The sequence below is a fragment of the Hippopotamus amphibius genome, chromosome 1, assembly GCF_030028045.1.
Source record: "Hippopotamus amphibius kiboko isolate mHipAmp2 chromosome 1, mHipAmp2.hap2, whole genome shotgun sequence".
Classification (NCBI taxonomy): domain Eukaryota; kingdom Metazoa; phylum Chordata; class Mammalia; order Artiodactyla; family Hippopotamidae; genus Hippopotamus; species Hippopotamus amphibius.
Genome location: NC_080186.1, coordinates 121,311,418 through 121,330,438, shown reverse-complemented (window position 1 = coordinate 121,330,438; position 19,021 = coordinate 121,311,418). Strand labels below are relative to the sequence as shown.

Genomic DNA, 19,021 nt, shown 5'->3' with positions numbered 1-19,021 from the left:
TTACTCCCACCCTGTAAAACTGAATGTACAAATTCTCTTCAATGAAGCTGTCTGTGATGAACTCACGCTTTCTCTGTAATCTCTCGGCACTCATTTATGTACAGGGCTACATGCAATTTTAAAGATTGTACATGATTCTAAACCTCCACAGTGTCTCTCACACATTCTTGACCTGTGTCTCCTGTACTCAGGGCCTCCCTGTCCTCAGAACCAATAAGCATTCTTGGAAAACCACAATAGCGGCAAGAAGGTCAGCAGTCCAAGTGTTAAGCTACCAGGGTTTAAGATTTTTCAATCATGCCCTTCCATCAAAGCCAAGGAGACACCCTGATACTTGTACTAATAACGGTAAACATGCTCAGAGACTGGAGGAACTCTGTCAATCTAAAAGGAGCAAGAAGATAAGGTGCGACTGAATTTAAAGTAAGCAGCGGCCAGAGTGACAGCCAGGGTGTTGGCACAGAAACTATTACTATGAATCTCTCCTAGGTGCAATGACTGAAAACTCAAAGAATGCGTCTGTCTTGATACATAAATTCTCTTCCCTGTCTCCTGTGCACTTTCACATTGCTACTTGTTCTAAAGACGCTTGTTCTTGTCCACTTGTAGTCTATTTCACGATCACCAATCCTGCTAATTGGGTCCTATTATTTCTTTGGTTACAAGGCTATCGCATGGTTGACACTCTTGGTGAGAAGATCCTGGAATAAGACAACCAGAAATATTGATGGACTAAGAGAAGATTGACTAAAACAGATGAGTGGCATGATGGTCACACTTACCTGGATTTTACCCTTTGTTTAAATACTTACAAACCAAACAACCCTGGGATGAGACTACCTCTCAGAGACTACCTTTGTTTTCTCATATAAAAATGAGGTTGATAATACCTGCTTCACAGAATCTTCTAAAGAGTAGTAATTAATGCAAACTAATCATGTCAATATGTAAATTAAGATACGGTAGATTCTAATTGATTCTTATGTCTTGGAAAAAGATTAAAAAAATACTCCCTCCCTAACCAACTTCAGTCAGAAGCTCCCTGGTACATGTGCTATAATGCATTCTCTAAGATCTGTGTTTGTGCCTTTAGCACCCAAATTTGATTTTAATATAAAGAAACTATATAAAAAAGTAAAGTTAATATTGTACTTTCAAGAAAAGAATTTAAAGCTCTCTCAACTTTTTGGGTGAGATGATCTAGGAAGAAGGGAAACTAGAAATGCAAAACCTTGATCTACCCTAATAGACCATGAAAGCTAGATTATTCAAATTGGGTTTACATTGGAATGAAGTTTGGCATGGATAGATCCATGTTTTGTAGGAAAGCCTGAAACCATCCCACTATTTTCTTTTGGTTTGTTTCATTTTTGTAAAGTTGCTTAAAAGAACTATGTGTTTGGAGAAGAATTTCTGCTTTCTTTTCTCTCCATTAAAAATAATGCATAAAATAGGGTGAATTTTATCTCACAGTTTTGAATTCTGTCCCATTTTCAAATATTTTATGACTTCATTAGTTTGTCAAATGAGGTATCCTAATTTTTGTTTCACAAAAATACAATAAACAAGCCTATATCTTACTTCCTTTGTTCATTTTATTTAAATGATTAAGGGTAAGGCTAAATCAGATTTTTAAAAACCCAATCTGTGAGGCCAGGAATAAAATTTTCTTCCTCTTTTGACAAAGGATCTACAGCAAGAATTAGGATGTTTTGTTGCTTAAAGCCTGTTAAAAATCTGTAGTTGGGTTTTGATGGAGTTATTATTTGTATTTCCTAGAGGTAGGTTGGAACAAGAACCTATATATGCCCTGAGTTCTTGTAGTTCTTCACAGAGTATGAAGAATGGGCAACCCATAATTCCTTCCTGACATAATTCTCAGATATAATTTCTAATTTTTCAACTAAAAAATTTGCTTTCATTTTTTATAAAATCCTGTTGAAAAATTTTGAAAGCCACAGTCCCCCCAAACCGCTGAGTCACCCAGCATCTGTGAACATTACCAGCTGCCTCAGCTGAACCTGTCTCCTGAAGATAGTGTAGATTGTAGCTGGCGGGATTCTGGCCTAAGTAAGGGGCTATTTTTTTTTCTTTGTCTTGCCACATATGTCACATCTCTCTCATTTCTGTCTGAATTAGACTAGACAATTACATGTGAATTGTTTCTATTTCTTTCTCTATCTTTGTCTCTCTCTCTGCCTTTTGAATACATTTTATTTTGACAGATTCTTGGCCTTTAGGAAAAGCGTGACACTTTCCAAAGGAAACCGTGAGTACAGAATTCTTTACACTACAATGTGTCACCTATATAATTACGAAAGCTGTCTCCTTTGACCTTTCTGTACTATCTTTGACAGGATCAGCAAAAATTGTTTCTTGATTCTTAGGAAGCAAATAAGTTCAATTTTAACTCTTCTTTTTATGAATATCTCACTTTAAACAATGACCTTGTGCTTTGACGAGACAGCACCAAAATCCAGCAGTGTCCTGTTTATGTGGGTTCATGTGGACAACAACCTAGCAGCTTGGAGCAAAATGACCTATAATAAAGGTCTGAGCCTCCACAGAAGGATATAATTCTATAGCCAAACTAGCAAAGGCCAAGTACAGAATAGCAATTCTGTATAGGAAAAGGAGACAATGATTTAAACCTTATATTGAATGTTTTAGCTGAAATAAGCCAGGAAAAACTGTGCTTATATCCACGTGAATACAGGTGGATCCTATGGAGATTTTGCTGGATGTTGTCACAAAGAGGTTGGATCCCACTATAGGAAAATAATATTTTATGTTGTTTGGTAATAATGCAATGTTTTATATTGAAAAAGCCAATTACTAAGATGCTAATAATTTGAAAATTTGTGATAATTAGGTTGCAAATGTGCCAAACTTTTGATCTGTAGTGTTAAGAATAAAGCAAATGAAAAGAGTAAAAAATATATTGTTATATTTTTCTGTAAGAGGAATACAATCTTTTCAAACATTGGGGTATATCATTCATCAAATTAATTGCAAGCCATTTTTATTTATTCATTAAATTAAATACATCGTGATCAGTACACGTTAACACCTTGTCAGCCTTTGAAGGCAACAAAATTATATTTCTTTCTTATCTATCTGAAACTCTGTTATTTGGCTCATTTAAACTTGTCTTTGATTATCAGTCCAATAATAAGTGTTTATAGAACTTTATTAAGTTTATTAATGTTGGCACATGTTTGTGTGAAAAGTTGGAAAAATGTTCTGAATTACCAAGAATTATTAGCCTAAGTTGTAGCTGTATGTGGTTAAAATTATATGTGTACTATAGCCTTTCTAAAAATGGGCTTTTATAGGCTTAAAGATATCTGAACTTAAGTCCAACATGAGTAAATGCCTTGAGATACATAAAAGGGCAGTACACAAGAGACTTGAGAACCAGCAACAGGTAGAAGCTTTTTAACTTGCAGGCTATGGAGAGTGGTGGGCCAAAGGTGCTGGAAACAGCGGAAGAGATCCAGGAGAGGCGGCAGGAGGTGCTGACCCGGTACCAGAGGTTCAAGGAACTGGTTGCTGAGAGGGGTCAGAAGCTTCAAGAGTCCTATTACTACCGGGTTTTCATACGAGATGCAGATGACCTTGAGAAATGGATCATGGAGAAAATCAAGATTGCAGAGGATAAAAGCTATGAAGACCCAACTAACTTACAGGTCATTCACTTTCATTGACTTCTTCAGAGTAGACTCTAAGATCTCTAGGGAGGGAAACATTCTTATAATTTAGGCGTACATCTGGTAAACTGTAGAGGAATGATGCAATGGAAAGATTAGACTTTGGGGACTGTCATTCTGTCTGTAAATAGCCCATGTCTTTCAACTCCTTAAGCCTCAGTGTCTTATTTACAAAGGAAACTCATTCTAGATAATATTTTATAAATGTAATATTGATCTGAAGTTAAGCCATGGGCAAAACACTGAGAATTCAAAGAATTTGTGGTACACTATGTGATTTCAATATTTGGTGACTTTAAGGATGGAATTGAGGTGAAGAGACATCAATGTTTCTGAAATAACTGCTCTTTGCTCTCCTCAAAAAGATATGATTTAATCCGAGTTTTTTCCCAAATGGTTGTTCATGCCTCTTTTTAAGTCCAAATGAAAGGTCTCAGGTGGACAGGTTTGGTGGAAGCTCCCACTCTTACTTGTACAATATTAGGGAATGAGGCATAGTCAGGATCAGAAGAAGGGCTTGCATGCCTAAAATGTACAATGGATATTGGAGAGGAAGCACCTGAAACAAGAACAAAGTGTTATCTATTAAATGGGTCAATTTATATACGACAAGAGCATAACGTGGCATGCAGAAATCTCTCAGTTAAAAAAAAAAGCCATTGCTGTCATTATTCTCTTCCTCATTGCTCACTACTTTCAGTAGCATTTAGTTCCCTTTTCTGAAGAGGAAAAACTCTGTGTTACATTGTTTCATTTCCACAGAAGGCAATTGAGACTTTAAAATAACATTTACTGGAAATTCCCCAAAGGCAGTGGGGACTAGGAAAAAACTTCCGCTATGGTCCTGGACATTGAGTCTGGGACTCTTTGAAAACCTATGTGCATTGGTTGTACCACGACCACTTCTTTTAGGATAGGACTGCTCCAGCTATGGTCATAGGTTATCACTTAATCTAGGTGGGGAAACAAGTAATTCTGCCTGCAAGAAAGAAGAGGAATTAAAGGACCTTTCGGTCCAGGGAGACTAGGCTGCGTTAGCCATAAACTCTGATTTCTAATCTTCAGGGGAAATATCAGAAGCATGCATCCCTGGAAGCAGAGATGCAAGCAAAATCAAGGGCCATTCCTGATCTGGAAGAAATGAGGAAAGATCGATTTCCTGAGGGACATTTTGCCCATGAGGACACCAAGGTAAAAGTATGGTAGGGCTCTGTGAGAGATATTTCTAATTGTTGATTATATTATCAGAGTTTTTAATTGATTACAACAGGTATAAACCTTGATATAACTGGCTTGGAACCATGACACTGCCTTTTATCTTTTACTTGGGTTGGGACAGGAAAAAATAATGGGATGCCCTAGTGTTCCTCGGAGTGGGGAGAGCAGCTCTGTTACAAAGCTGTCACTGAATACTGTCACATTCCTCCTTATGCCATGGCAGGATAAGTTGCCTCAAGATCAAGCCCACTTCAACCCAGATATGTTGGCTTTTCCAGATGTCCTTTCTAATTAATTCTTCTAGCTTCAGATTCCTTGTCCCTTAAACTCTCTAAACAAGGGATGCTCTTTCTTTGAATCTTCTCTGAAATCTTTCTCTCTTTCTCTATGATGCCTCTTTCTCTTCAGAGCCCACATGCTATGACTACTAATGTAGTTCTCCAGACCCTCTCTTCTGTTCTTTTTGGAAAAAAGAAAAACCTCCTAAAATCACTTGTCTTCCCTGAACTCTGAATACTGAAGGTCATCACCACTAAGGAACCCATTATTATTGTATCAGCTTTTTTCTGATTTAATTCATATACTCTTCCAACATGTTTGTGTTGATAGAGTCAATTCAGGTTCTTTTTTGTATAAGTGTTTTTTTTTTTACTGTTTAAGTATTTTTTAAATTGTCAAAAACCTTTGTGTTATATTTAAAAATTGGTGAGCTTCCTCCACAAGAGGGCAGACAGCAGCATCAAGCAGTGTCAGCAGTATTTCGTCTTGTGGAACTGAAAACCACAGCCACAGAAAGATAGAGAAAATGAAAAAGCAGAGAACTTCATACCAGATGAAGGGACAGGATAAAACCCAAGAAAAACAACTAAATGAAGAGGAGATAGGCACCCTTCCAGAAAAAGAATTCAGAATAATAATGGTGAAGATGATCCAGGACTTTGAAAAAAAGACTGTATGCCAAGATCGAAAAGTTTACCAAAGACCTAGAAGAATTAAAGAGCAAACAAACAGAGATATGCAACACAATAACTGAAATGAAAAATACACTAGAAGAAACAAATAGCAGATTAACTGAGGCAGAAGGGCGAATAAGTGACCTAGAAGACAGAATGGTGATAATCATTGATGCAGAAAATAATAAAGAGAAAAGAATGAAAAGAGCTGAAGACAGCCTAAGAGATCTCTGAAATAATGTTAAACGCACCAACATTCGCATTATAGGGGTCCCAGAAGGAGAAGAGAGAGAGAAAGGACCTGAGACAATCTTGGAAGAGATTATAGCTGAAAGCTTCCCTAACATGGGAAAGGAAATAGCTGCCCAAGTTCAGGAAGTGCACAGAGTCCCAGGCAGGATAAACCCAAGGAGAAACACGCCAAGACATATAGTAGTCAAATTGACAAAAATTAAAGACAGAGAAAAGTTATTAAAAGCAGCAAGGGAAAAACGACAAATAACATACAAAGGAACTCCCATAAGGGTAACAGATGATTTCTTAGCAGAAACTCTGCAAGCCAGAAGGGAGTGGCATTATATATTTCAGGTGATGAAAGAAAAGAACCCACAACCAAGAATACTCTACCCAGCAAGGATCTCATTCAGATTCGACAGAGAAATCAAAAGCTTTACAGACAAGCAACAGCTAAGAGAATTCAGCACCACCAAGCCCTACAACAAATGCTAAAGGAACTTCTCTAAGCAGGAAACATAAGAGAAGATAGGGCCTCCAAAAACAAAAACAAAACAATTGAGAAAATGGTAATAGGAACATACATATCGATAATTACCTTGAATGTAAATGGACTAAATGCACCAACGAAAAGACACAGACTGGCTGAATGGATACAAAAACAAGACCCATATATAGGCTGTCTACAAGAGATCCACTTCAGACCTAGGGAAACATACAGACTGAAAGTGAGGGGATGGAAAAAGATATTCCTTGCAAAAGAAAATCAAAAGAAAGCTGGAGTAGCAATACTCATATCCGATAAAATAGACTTTAAAATAAAAAAATGTTACAAGAGACAAGAAAGGACAAAATAGAGACACAGATGTAGAGAACAAACACATGGACACCAAGTGGGGAAAGCGGGGAGGGCTGGGGGGGATGACTGGGAGATTGGGATACCAAATTGTACACTCTAAATATATGCTATTTATTGTCTGTTAACTGTATATCAATAAAAGTTATAAAAAAAATTAAAAAAATAAAAAATAAAAATTGGTGCTGTCTTTCTACATTTAGCATACAAATTCTAGTTCACTTTATTATCAACAAAACATGGTCAGGTGATACAGAAATTAACCAGAATAAACCTTAATAGAAAGAAGATGCTGTAACAAGAAAATGTCAAAATGTATTTATTGTTATAAGATAGAAATCATTTCCTGTAATTTACACAAAAAACAATCCCTCACATAATTAAAATATTTGAGAAATGTTTGAAACATCTTCACATCTATCAGAATCACTGGGGCTATATCAGTCTGTATCCTGCAGGATTCAGGGATAAATGTGGTCTGCATGCTATATGTTACCTTAGAGTCATGAAGCAGTGGAAAATACAAGACTCTTGAAGAAGTAACATGGATGATGCCTTCAATTTTACAATATATGTAAAACCTGGTCTTCTAAAGTAACCTAGCATTAGAGCCCTCAACTACGTAGTCTTAAGTTCTCTTGCTGTTTTGGTGCCACTATTTCCTTAAAAGTCAGAAAAAAATTGTAACTCTTATCCTTTCTGGCAAACAGTCCATGCTAAATTTCTTCTGTGCCTTTGTTAGTACTTTGAACACCCTCTGCCCATTGTCTACCTATCAAAATTGTATCTATCCCTCAAGGTCTAATTCAGATGAGCACTCTTTCATGAATTCTTATTCTATCCTGTCTTATTGTTTGTAATCACTTCCTTCTCTAAAACCCCAAAATATTATTAATTTTTTTCTCTTATGGAAGATCATATGGTTTAATTGCTATTCCCATACATGTGCTATCGCCTCCTTTAAATATTTGTTGAGTAATAATGCCCAAGTGAATGGCAGGAGGGATTTTTATCCAGGTCCCTCTCTGCACAGGTCTCTGGTCTATACCCGCTGCTCCACAGCAGGTACTGTGCCTGAGTGGTTTTACTTTTCCCAAAGGCCCTTCTGGAGGAACTGAGACGCCTGTGGGACCTGCTGCTGGAGCTGACTCGGGAGAAGGGCGGCCTGCTGCTGCGGGCCCTGAAGCTCCAGCAGTACTTACAGGAGTGTGATGACATCTTGGAGTGGATTGGAGACAAGGTATAGGACCGAACAGTAGGCATATAGGACGTCCCATCTGTCTGCCCCAGACATCCCATAGCAATTTAATGCAGGCCTTTCATAAAGAAGCCAGGATGTCTGTTCCTGGGCTTAGCTCCTTGGAAGAAAGAGGAATGCTGGCACAGATTTAGGGGTATTCTGTAGGTAGTTAACATTGTAGGGGGATACGTCAAAAGACATGAATCTGAATATGAAGATGGCAAGACTTCCACAAAAACTGTGCATCGAAGGATGATCTAGGAGTATCCCCCTTCTACCTTCCATGAGCCTTCACCTAGATTTTCGCTCTTACTCTGGGTCCAACTGAGAGCATTGCCAGCTCTTTTCCTAATCCGCTGTCTCTCAGTACCTATAACTAGGGAGGTTTCTATTTTCTACATACTTAAAGAATAATCCTATGATTAAGACTGAACATTTTCACAAGCACGTGCTTAGCTTGCTTACAATACTTCTGTAAATCCTCAGTATGTTGAATTGAGTAGAACCAAGATGAGTTTTTTTTTCATGTTCCAAAACATAAAAAGGGTGTTCCGGGGACTTTTGCCAACAATGTCCTTGATCTCTCCAAAGAATTACCCTAAAGACCACGGTCCCCTGGGCCATAATGCCACCTCAGAAAATATACTCCTGCTTCTGCCTCTTTCCTGAAGCAGTTCTCCCAGGTTCTACCAGTACCTCCTTCTGAGTTATCCTGGGATGTAAGCAAAGGTTTGGGGTATTTGACCTGCAGGAATTTCTAAACATTGGTGGGTGACTTAATAGGCTTTTCTGTGTCTACAGGAGGCTATAGTGAGATCAGTGGAGCTGGGTGAAGACTGGGAGCGCACAGAGATTCTGCATAAGAAGTTTGAAGAGTTCCAAGCGGATCTGACAGTTCGAGAGGAGAGAGTGAATGGAGTGAACCAATATGCCAATGAGTGTGCAGAGGTGAGGTGGGGAAAAACAGAGCCAATCAGGGAAAGGGTACTGATATTCAAGAAGAATGTCTGGCCATTAGTAGATGGGGCATGAAAGATACAGGACATTGTGAGAAACCAGAGGTATGCTGGTCCCTGGAGCAACATGCCCAGGGCAGTTTCCTCTTCTTTCTGAATATATCCCTTGCCTGTCCTCAGAAATGGAGGTGTGAGTGAGTGAGTGTGTGTGTGTTTATGGAAAGGAATTCAATCCACAATGGGGTTACTCCTGCACTGTGCAGGACATCGATTTCTCAAGTCTACGAAGCACTCTTTCTTCATGAAGAAGAACCAGAATAATGTGGCAAAGAAGATAAAACAATGGTGGGCTATCATAATATGTACAATATCATTAAACTAATTTTTTGTGTGTGGTGGGGGAAGGAAAAGGAGGCAGATTTACCTTCATTTACTTAAGAAAGTGCTTAAATAAGCTTTCAATTTCTGAGCATACAGATACTCGGTGTGTGAATAAATTACCCTAACATATGTAAGAACTGGGAAATCAGTCTTATTTTACGAGGGTGAGTCAAAAATTATCCACACTCTGGGTATATTAAAACTTCTGTTGGCTGCACTGTCTTATCAGCACTTTCCGTTCAAGGCTACTGTCTCCCCAGTCACTGCTGTGCAGGTGTGAACATGCTACATCAGTTCATTTGTAACTGCAGTGTGAGCAAAAATGGATGCCCCACTTGTGATCTGCACAAAAGAACAGCAGTGTGCACTGATTCATTTTTTGTGGTGTTAGGGTGTATACATCTGCACACTTCTGCCCACACTGTTGACACTCAGCAAAAACTTTGTTTTGAGGTGTTAAAGCATCCTCCCTATTTTCCTGATCTTGCTCCATCAGACTTTCACCTGTTTGGTCCCCTGAAAGCAGCCCTACGAGGATGAAGATTCACTTCTGATGAAGAAATGAAGGCAGTGGTGCATTCATTGCTCTAAGCTCAGCCTAAAACATTTTTTAATAAGGGAATACGAAAGCTTGTTGACAGATGGACAAAGTGTATTGAAAAGCAAAGAGATTATGTCAAAAAATAATGTCCTTATCTTTTCTAAAAGTTATTAAAATAAATTCTACCACCGGAGTGCAGATAATTTTTGACTCCCACTCGTATATGTACGTGAAAGAATTAGAAACTACAACAGTTAGCTATCGTGCTTTTCCATTTAAGGTTTCATTATCACTGAAACTCTATAATGGGAATGATGTTTCTGTGTTAATATAACCAAGATTTCAGGATGAATGGGTAGTGGAGTAGGGAAAATAACCTATTTCTCAAATTTTTTTCCAGGCCACATTTCCTGCAGTCCCTAAATTTTCTCCTTTATCACCTTTTTCTTATTGTGGAAATTTTTTAACTATCTATTAGTATCTACGAAACTACCACAAAACGTAAAATAGCAAACTATTTTTTTCATAATTCACTGATTCATGATTCAGTGATTCAGCTGCTCAGCTGGGCTGTTCTCTTGGTCTCACCTGGTATTCTTAAGTAATTGCAGTTATACAGCGACTCAGTTGGAGTGGAGGGTCTAAAATGGCCTTACTCCCATGTCTGGGGATTTGGCAAAGAAAATGAAGGTTTACTCCATACGCTCTCTCATCTTTCAGTAGATCATGCTTTTTCTACATGTTCCAAGAAGGTAACGACAGAAGCCGAAAGGCCTCTTGAGGCCTAAGTGCTGGGGCTCATAGAATATCATTTCTACTTGTAAGCAAGGAAGGAGAAGTAGGAAATTCTGTCTGAAGAGGCTTCGAAAGAGAAATGGAAATGAGAATAAGCAGGGATAGGAGGAGTAGGGAGACTTGGGCATTTGGGAACTACTCAAAATTGCCAAGTATCAAAATGGGCTGATGCTGCTAGCTTAATCTAGTGTTCATAAGTCTCATTGCTTCAGTTAGTCTGCAAAAAAAATATGAAGCTTTCTGAAAAATTAAATTTCTCTGTATGTCTGTATAATTCTGGGAAGAGGGGAATAGCTCTCATTAGATTCTCAAAGGTGCCAGGATCCCAAAAGAGCCAAGACCCACAGTATTAGAGTTTTGAAAAATTATGTCAGATTTCACAAAGGGAATTTTCTCTTCTTTTCCTTGGTTTCCAGGATCTTGAGGGGAGTTAGCAGGCATCAACATGATGGAGTTTTGAAAACAATGAAGTTAGGCACACTGTGTTAGTAGGTTAATCTGGAGCTGTGGGCAAAAGATACATCTGGAGGTTTGGTGTTCTAGATTTTGGTGGTGTGGATCAAGTAAGAGTTAGGGAGAAGGGCTAAGGTGAAGTGCAATATCTGGCTAAATGGCCACTCTCCACTTCTGACAAAGTATGGACCCGTGTGAAATAAGAAGCATTTAAACAATTTTTTGCATTAGTTCAGCACTGACTTTCTCCCACAGGAACATCATCCTGAGCTGCCCTTGATTCAGTCAAAGCAGGAGGAGGTGAACGCAGCCTGGGAGCGCCTCCACGGTCTGGCTCTGCAACGACAGGAAAATCTGTCCAGTGCTGCAGACCTCCAGCGATTCAAAAGGTAGGAGTCTCACCACTGAACTGTAGGAAACTGCAATAACACCATACTTGTTACTTGTGTTTGCCTCTGTCTCCTGTTAGTGATTAGTGGCCAATACCTTGAACCAAAGAAAATCATGTGCTTGCCTTTAAGACTGCAAGGGAGAGAGCAGTTAAGAAAGTTGTGAACCACTCTATAGCCAAGTATGTGTCGAATAGAAGTTAAAGCAATACAAATAGCACTGATAAGTTAGTGATGGAAGCTATGCAGGGACAAAAATATGTTAAGAATCGGAAGGGAATGGAGAATGAAGTTGGGAAGAAGAAGGACATTCGTGAAGAGCTGACCCAGGTATGGGAAGTATATCTGGAGGCTCAGCTGTCAGGATGCCCAGGTCTCTATATCTCAAGGGAAACCATTAAAAGCAAGAACTCTTTACATTACTCTTTTTGCTAGTGTGTGGGAAGATAGGGTAATTTCTGACTGGGTGAGCTAGGCTGGTCCTTGCTGTGCTGTTTGCCCTGGAATGCCTGCCTTCTTCCTTTGCTGGAGCTCATGGGGATGTCTGGCAGGGATGTGACTGAAGCCATCCAGTGGATAAAGGAGAAGGAGCCTCAGATCACCTCTGATGACTATGGCAAAGACCTTGTGAGCTCTGAGGCACTGTTTCACGCTCACAAGACACTTGAGAGGAGTCTTGCAATCATGGATGACAAGGTAAGCCTGTTGGAGAAATGGCTAATCCCTTGAGCTAGAAGAGGCATTTGGTGTTCATCTCATCTCCATAGGACACAGTAAATTCATTATTTCAGTGACGGAGAAATTTTGGGCCACTTGAATATACCTCCTTATTCTAGTTTATAACTTGTACATGAATCTTGATTATCTCCTATTTTATTTAAATATACATATATGTTTTATATACTCTAATACCTTTTGTAATATATTTCATAGTTTAAACCAAAATAGATAGCTTCAAGAATGGTTTCCTAATCTCACTCAGTACCCTGTGGCCAGAGAGTCTTTTCTTTTATCTAACTATACTTTCTCTTGTTGGAGCTGAATCTTGCTTTTCTTTCTGTCCTTCACTTAGTCGAAAAGGGAGTAAATTTCTTCTTCCCCTTTCATAATAAACTCAGACACTTAAAGCACATCACCAAACCCATCTTTGGATTTTCTTCTGGAAGCTGGAAAACCCCAGTTCCTATACCTACAGGAGACATAGGCACACTAGAACTTGGAGCAAGCCTGTATTCTTGAATGACTCCCATTCTTACTTCTTCCCCTTACAACTTTAACCATGACTTAAACGAATTACTCCTGAGCTTCTATAGTGGAGTCAGCCCACAGGAAGATCCCTACTTGCTATCCTTTAGTCATAGCTCTGTTCCTGGGTCTAGTTTCTAAAAACGATTTCACCATTCTACTTCTTTTGTTCTTCCTCATTTTTCCTCTTTGGTCTTTTTTTTTTTCTAATTATAAATGATAAAATACCATGATTTAATGAATAATGATAATGAAATCTCAAGTCCTAGACAACACCTAATTATAGCTGAGTACAGTGGAAGGACTAATGGTAACACATGGAATTTGCCCTAGTAAGCCTACTCCTCAGGAATTGTGCTCAAAATGGCATACCTGGAATTTTCTTGGCAGAAATTTTCCTGTGCAGAAATGTTTTTCTGATTCCCACAATAATATTTATGGAGTTGGTGTAGAGGGTAATGAAGGACAGATGTATTTCTAGACACTGCTTCTGACACTGACTAGCTGAATGAGCTCGGGCAAATAAAATACTCAACCTCTCAGTTTTCACATACAAGGGGAACAAGAATAGTTTCTGCCTCATAGTTTTATTAAAGGAAGACTAAAAAACAAGAAAATGCATATTTAAGTGCTTAGCACAAAGAGAGACAAAAAGTGGTTGGTAAATTATTACTGCTGATATAGTTACATGAGTATATTAATATAAATAAATCAATATGAATGCACTAATAAATTATTTTAATTCATATGGTAAAATAAATTATTCTATAATAAATAAATAATAAATAAATTATTCTAATTCATATGTTACATCCCTCCTATAAAACTTTGCCAGGATGACCAGAATGCTTGGACTTTCTCCTAGGTTTCTTTTTCTTCTTTCCTTCCTTCCTTCCTTTCTTTCTTTCTATTTTTCTTTCTTTCTTTCCTTCCTTCCTTCCTTCCTTCCTTCCTTCCTTCCTTCCTTCCTTCCTTCCTTCCTTCCTTCTTTCTTTCTTTCTTTCTTTCTTTCTTTCTTTCTTTCTTTCTTTCTTTCTTTTTCTTTCTTTCTTTCTTTCTTTCTTTCTTTCTTTCTTTCTTTCTTTCTTTCTTTCTTTCTTTCTTCTTTTCTCTCTCTCTCTCTTTCTTTTTTAATTATATAAGTTTCAGATGTACAGCATTATAATTAGACATCCGTATGTACTACAAAGTTGCCATCCATCACCATACAGGTGACCCACCTTCACATACTAGGTTTCTTTTTCATCCCAAAGGTGAAGGAGTTATGTGCCAAAGCAGACAAGTTGAAGCTTTCCCATCCTTCAGATGCAGCTCAGATCCAGCAGATGAAGGAGGATCTGGTCTCCAACTGGGAGCACATTCGCGCCTTGGCTACCAGCAGACATGAAAAGCTGCAGGCTTCTTATAGGTGAGAAATCCTTCTTCTCTGTTGCTTTACCTATCTCTACAGGGTCAAAGTATAAAAAAATATCAAAAGCAGAAATCAAAGAGTGAAAGGAGTAAAATACTGAGTGACCCAGCCCTCCTGCCTACTCCGTAGAGGCAAAAGAAATTTTAATTTGCCAAGAGAAGTCCTTTGCAGGCTGATACAATCCTCAGCATGACACCTCCTTTCACCTGTACCCTTTCTGTCTTCCTCTGTATAGTTGTAGGAAGCTGTGAAGTGGTCCATGGAGCTGAAAAAGTAGCTGAAGAAACATGTCAAAATCCTGGCGCTAGCTGAGGAATTAATTTCCCAAGCTGAAGAACACAAAATAAATCTAGAATTATTTCCTGAATGTAGGTCAGCTTACAAAAAAACCTGGACATCATTTCAGTAGTTAATTTTTCTGATTAGTTATTAAATCACCAGGAGATAGTGTTTATCTTATTGATATGATTAAAAATGAACTGGTGAGCTTTTGATTTCTTGAATAGGTAAACTTGTTTGTAGTTTTCGTTTTTACTGACATGGTGAAGCGTGAACTAAAATACATGGGGACTCCTAACCCTAACTCTAGCTGTCCCTTATCACAAGGTGCTTCCTGTTGTTTATGTTTTGTACTTATTTATTGGCCTCCTCGTGAGTTCTTTACTTCAAGTGCATCTGGGATGTGACTTTGTGACCTTGGAGATGTCATGCCCAAGTGCTCCATCACACAATGACACATCTGCCCTAGGAATATGCAACCTGGAGTGAAGGATTTACAACCTGCACCACTAAAGGAATAGGAAGTACATCAGAGGAATGGGAGGGGTAGGATTAGGGCAAGGCTCATGTTGTACATCTTAGCACAACCCAACCCTGACTCTTTGTTCAAAGTTCATTTGCATCTGGTTCCTTTTCCCTGACTTTTCCCTTACCTTTCCCTCAGGTACCGGCGGTTCTCATCTGACTATGATGAGCTCTCAGGATGGATGGAGGAGAAGACTGCTCTAATCAATGCTGATGAGCTGCCCACAGATGTGGCTGGTGGGGAAGCCCTACTGGACAGGCATCAGCAGCATAAGGTAGAGAGGAAAGGCCTCCCCAGTAGATGGAAGAGGGAAATTGCCAACAACTCCAGAAGGTTTCTTGCTGCATTTTAAGGCATTTTGTCTTGTGGCCACAGAATGAGATTGACTCTTATGATGACCGATTTCTATCTGCTAATGAGACTGGTCAAGCCCTGCTGGATGCCCATCATGAAGAATCTGATGAAGTTCTGCTTAAGGTAATCTAGTTTGACAGAATTTATGAAATTTTGCTACATATTTAGCCTTCACTTAATCTCATACTAAAGTGATAATCTCTGAAAGGAAAGAAGACAGAAGACATATGAACATTTTAATAAGGGCCCAAATATCACACCACTTCCTTTGTATGTTGCTTTAGCTAATTTGAGGCATTTGAAATTCTCAGGACTTGATGTATGCTTCCTCACCTCTGAGACATTATTTCATCAACATACCTAATTTCACCACCTACCTTCTACCTAATCTGAAACCTCCATACCATCTTGCCTGTCACATGTACTCTGTTCTATCACTTTCCCACACTCATCTCTAGGTTGTGAACTCCTTGAGATTGCACCTTATTCATCTTTGGGTACCTAGCGTGGTTCCTGGCACATGGCTCCCTTTCTTCTGTCTTCTATACAACTTCAAATCAAACTGATTTTCCTATATCTGTGTTTCTCAAATCTCCATTAAACAGCAGGAAAGCTTTCAACACTCAGAATTCCACTAAATGCAGAATCAGGTTTGCCATCAACCTAACCGCCTAGATCCCAGGGGCTCACCTAAACCTCCTGATCCCTGAGACATTTTGTTCCAGTCACAGAGTCACAGGAACTCCTTGGGATGACAACAGAAATAAGATTTGCAGGCTCTTTGCATCTCTTTAGATTCCAAGCACAGACCCCAGTGCTATATGATAAAGGTTGAGATGACCATATTTTCAATTCATCAAGAACTCTATGGGAAAATTATACTATGGATTTTTATTTTTAACTATTCTCTGCCAAAGGAAGAGTGGGACCCTAAATCCTTGAAAACTTACCTATTATTCTGGGATTCTGAAAATTTGTACTGTCTTTTTGAGTTAACATAGCAGCTGTTTTAATAAGCTGGAATTTCTTGGGCAGATGCTTGGGCACAAACAAAGGCTTTTATGAGTTTGAGAATGTCACTTTCTCTGTGATGGTTCTTATTTGCTTTTGGAATAGAATGCAAACTTCTCAATCTGATCATTTAAATACCCTATGAACTTGAATTTCATGAAATGTCTACCTTTTTTAGACACTGCATTTTTTTCTCTGAAACACTTTGTATAATCTAATGATTACTTAGAATAATTACTTACTTGTAGTATCATGTCCTCCTACAATCCTGATTCCCACCTCACTGCTCTTTAAATCTTTGATACAATTCTTTCTATATTTCTACTCCCTGGTTCTTCCAATCAGAATTAATCTTTTCTTCATTTATACATATTAAGTGTGATGTACCTCTGTCATGGTGTTTATCCCATTTTTCCTACACTACATGTTGGAGCCTTAAGAGAAAAGCCCATTTCCTCTTCATTTCTGTGTCCTTCAAAAGGCCTTGCCTTTATTAGGTGCTCAGTGAGTGCAGGATAAAGTAAATTAATTTAATATCTTCCTGGCACATCATCCCTTCCTTTCCAAAGATGACGGCACTCACCCACCAATGGGCCGCCCTGCTGGAACTGTGGGAGAAGCGTCAGCAGCAGTACGAGCAGTGCCTGGACCTGCACCTCTTCTACCGCGACAGTGAGCAAGTGGACAGCTGGATGAGTAGACAAGAGGTAACGAAGGGCTCAGCGAGTGTCCAGAAACCGTTTCTCCTGCACTTTATTTACTACTCTCAGCTCTCTTATCACCCCCGTCAGTTCACCTGGGATCTGGAGGGTGAGCCACAAGGAGGAGAAGATTGACCCTCCCTGTGAGGCTCTTGACATTCCCTCGTGGACAAAGGCACAGAAAGATACCCCTGTACAAAGCAGAGAGTCTTTAAGCTCCACTGAACATGAGGCAAAATGAATATCCGATTGTCAAGGGATCCGTGAGAGACAATGTGACGAGTCAGGCAAGGTTAACCAGAGATTTCCTGGCAGAGCGGAGTGGTCCTCTTGAGGATGAGAGATCTCAGAATAGGGCCTAGGTTGGTTGGTTCAGACACAGAGCGAAGGTGGTCAAGATGTAAGGGAAGATGGGGGAGGGACTCTGAAGCTGCTGATGCTTAAGGTTAGTCTCTATCTCCTCTCCTACTTTGTGCTAATTCCCACCTTGCTCTCCGTTCCCCTCACCTGCTTCCTCACTCCTTTTCTCAGAGATATTCCAAAGGGAATGTTTCTCACCAGTGAGGCACAGCTGGGATGTATCTTTCTGTCTTCTGTAGGCCTTCTTGGAAAACGAGGACTTGGGAAACTCCTTGGGCAGTGTGGAAGCCCTTCTTCAGAAGCATGATGACTTTGAGGAAGCCTTCACAGCCCAGGAAGAGAAGATCACAGTAAGAAATGGGCCCTGGTTTGGGCATTGCCTTCATGTTTGTATATATCCTCTCATACAATACTAATCCTTAGAATCACTCATAAATATCAGACATAACATTTCTCTTTTATTCTTATAAGAAGAAGCACCCAGAAAAATAATCATGCCCGTTTTTTAGAAAAATAATCATACCTGTTTTTATAACACATTTTTTATTCCACAAAGCATATTTAGAAACTTTTTAAAGATTTTTGAGCCATTTATATTTTCTGAGGAAATGTGTGATTGTCTTATTTTTTCTGCAGTGTAAATAGAAACTATTGGATCCATATCTAATATAGAATCATACCTTAAAAGTTTGAATGTATTATTTACTTTTTTAGTTTTTTCCTCTCCAGTAATATCTCCATTTAGTTTTGGTTATTACCATCTGGCTATCTAAGTAGTATCTATTTTTCCCTGTATATCTTCATCTACATGTTTCTCATTTAATGTTACTATAGTTTTCTTGTGAACTGTAAATTACAATGTCACAGAAACTTGCCGGTACATAAGCAAGTCTCAGAGAAGTGTGAGGAAGACTTCATTTGTCCCACATACTTCACGTCTCCCAGGGCAGTGCTGGCTTTAAATGTGTACGTGTGCATGCCACCAGCAGCAGCAGCAACAGTAATAACAGAATTCCAAGTCTTCCCGCTAATCTTCAGTCAATACAGAGCTTAATATGGTCCTCCCCAGTCCGGATGCTTGTTAAGTTGATTTTCATTGCTAAAAGCTAACAGTGTAAAATAAATTGTTGTTATAAAATGCTACTGTTTATTTTAGATCATTTTCCTATTCCCAATCAATTAATCCTGAGCACTAGCAGTTTTGGGAGTTCATAAATGAATATGAGTAGAAATTCACGTCTATAATTTCTGACTCCATTCCCCATGCAGCTAGAGATATAGATGTAGATAAAAGTGTATATGATATATGATGGATGGATGGGTGGATATATAGACAGATAGAGACTGGTGGGCATTGGATATTATTATATCAATAAAGCTTCCTCTTAAAAATTTAAGAATAGATCAG

The 19,021-nt window shown here is 38.9% G+C and overlaps 1 protein-coding gene across 3 annotated transcripts in view; it reads left to right on the top strand.

The window, feature by feature from the left end:
* Positions 1-2,021: 2,021 nt before the first annotated feature.
* SPTA1 (spectrin alpha, erythrocytic 1) overlaps positions 2,022-19,021 on the top strand; it is a 63,768-nt gene continuing 46,768 nt past the window's right edge. For 2 of the 3 annotated variants that reach the window (XM_057746819.1, XM_057746810.1), the window contains exons 1-11: positions 3,453-3,689; positions 4,776-4,901; positions 8,071-8,211; positions 9,013-9,159; positions 11,593-11,726; positions 12,278-12,422; positions 14,225-14,379; positions 15,326-15,461; positions 15,563-15,664; positions 17,122-17,259; positions 17,853-17,963. In XM_057746819.1, the coding sequence (XP_057602802.1) occupies positions 3,453-3,689; positions 4,776-4,901; positions 8,071-8,211; positions 9,013-9,159; positions 11,593-11,726; positions 12,278-12,422; positions 14,225-14,379; positions 15,326-15,461; positions 15,563-15,664; positions 17,122-17,259; positions 17,853-17,963 (1,572 nt within the window). Of the gene's footprint in view, positions 2,270-3,449; positions 3,690-4,775; positions 4,902-8,070; positions 8,212-9,012; positions 9,160-11,592; positions 11,727-12,277; positions 12,423-14,224; positions 14,380-15,325; positions 15,462-15,562; positions 15,665-17,121; positions 17,260-17,852; positions 17,964-19,021 lie in introns of those variants that run through there. The other variant, XM_057746800.1, reaches the window with a different exon arrangement.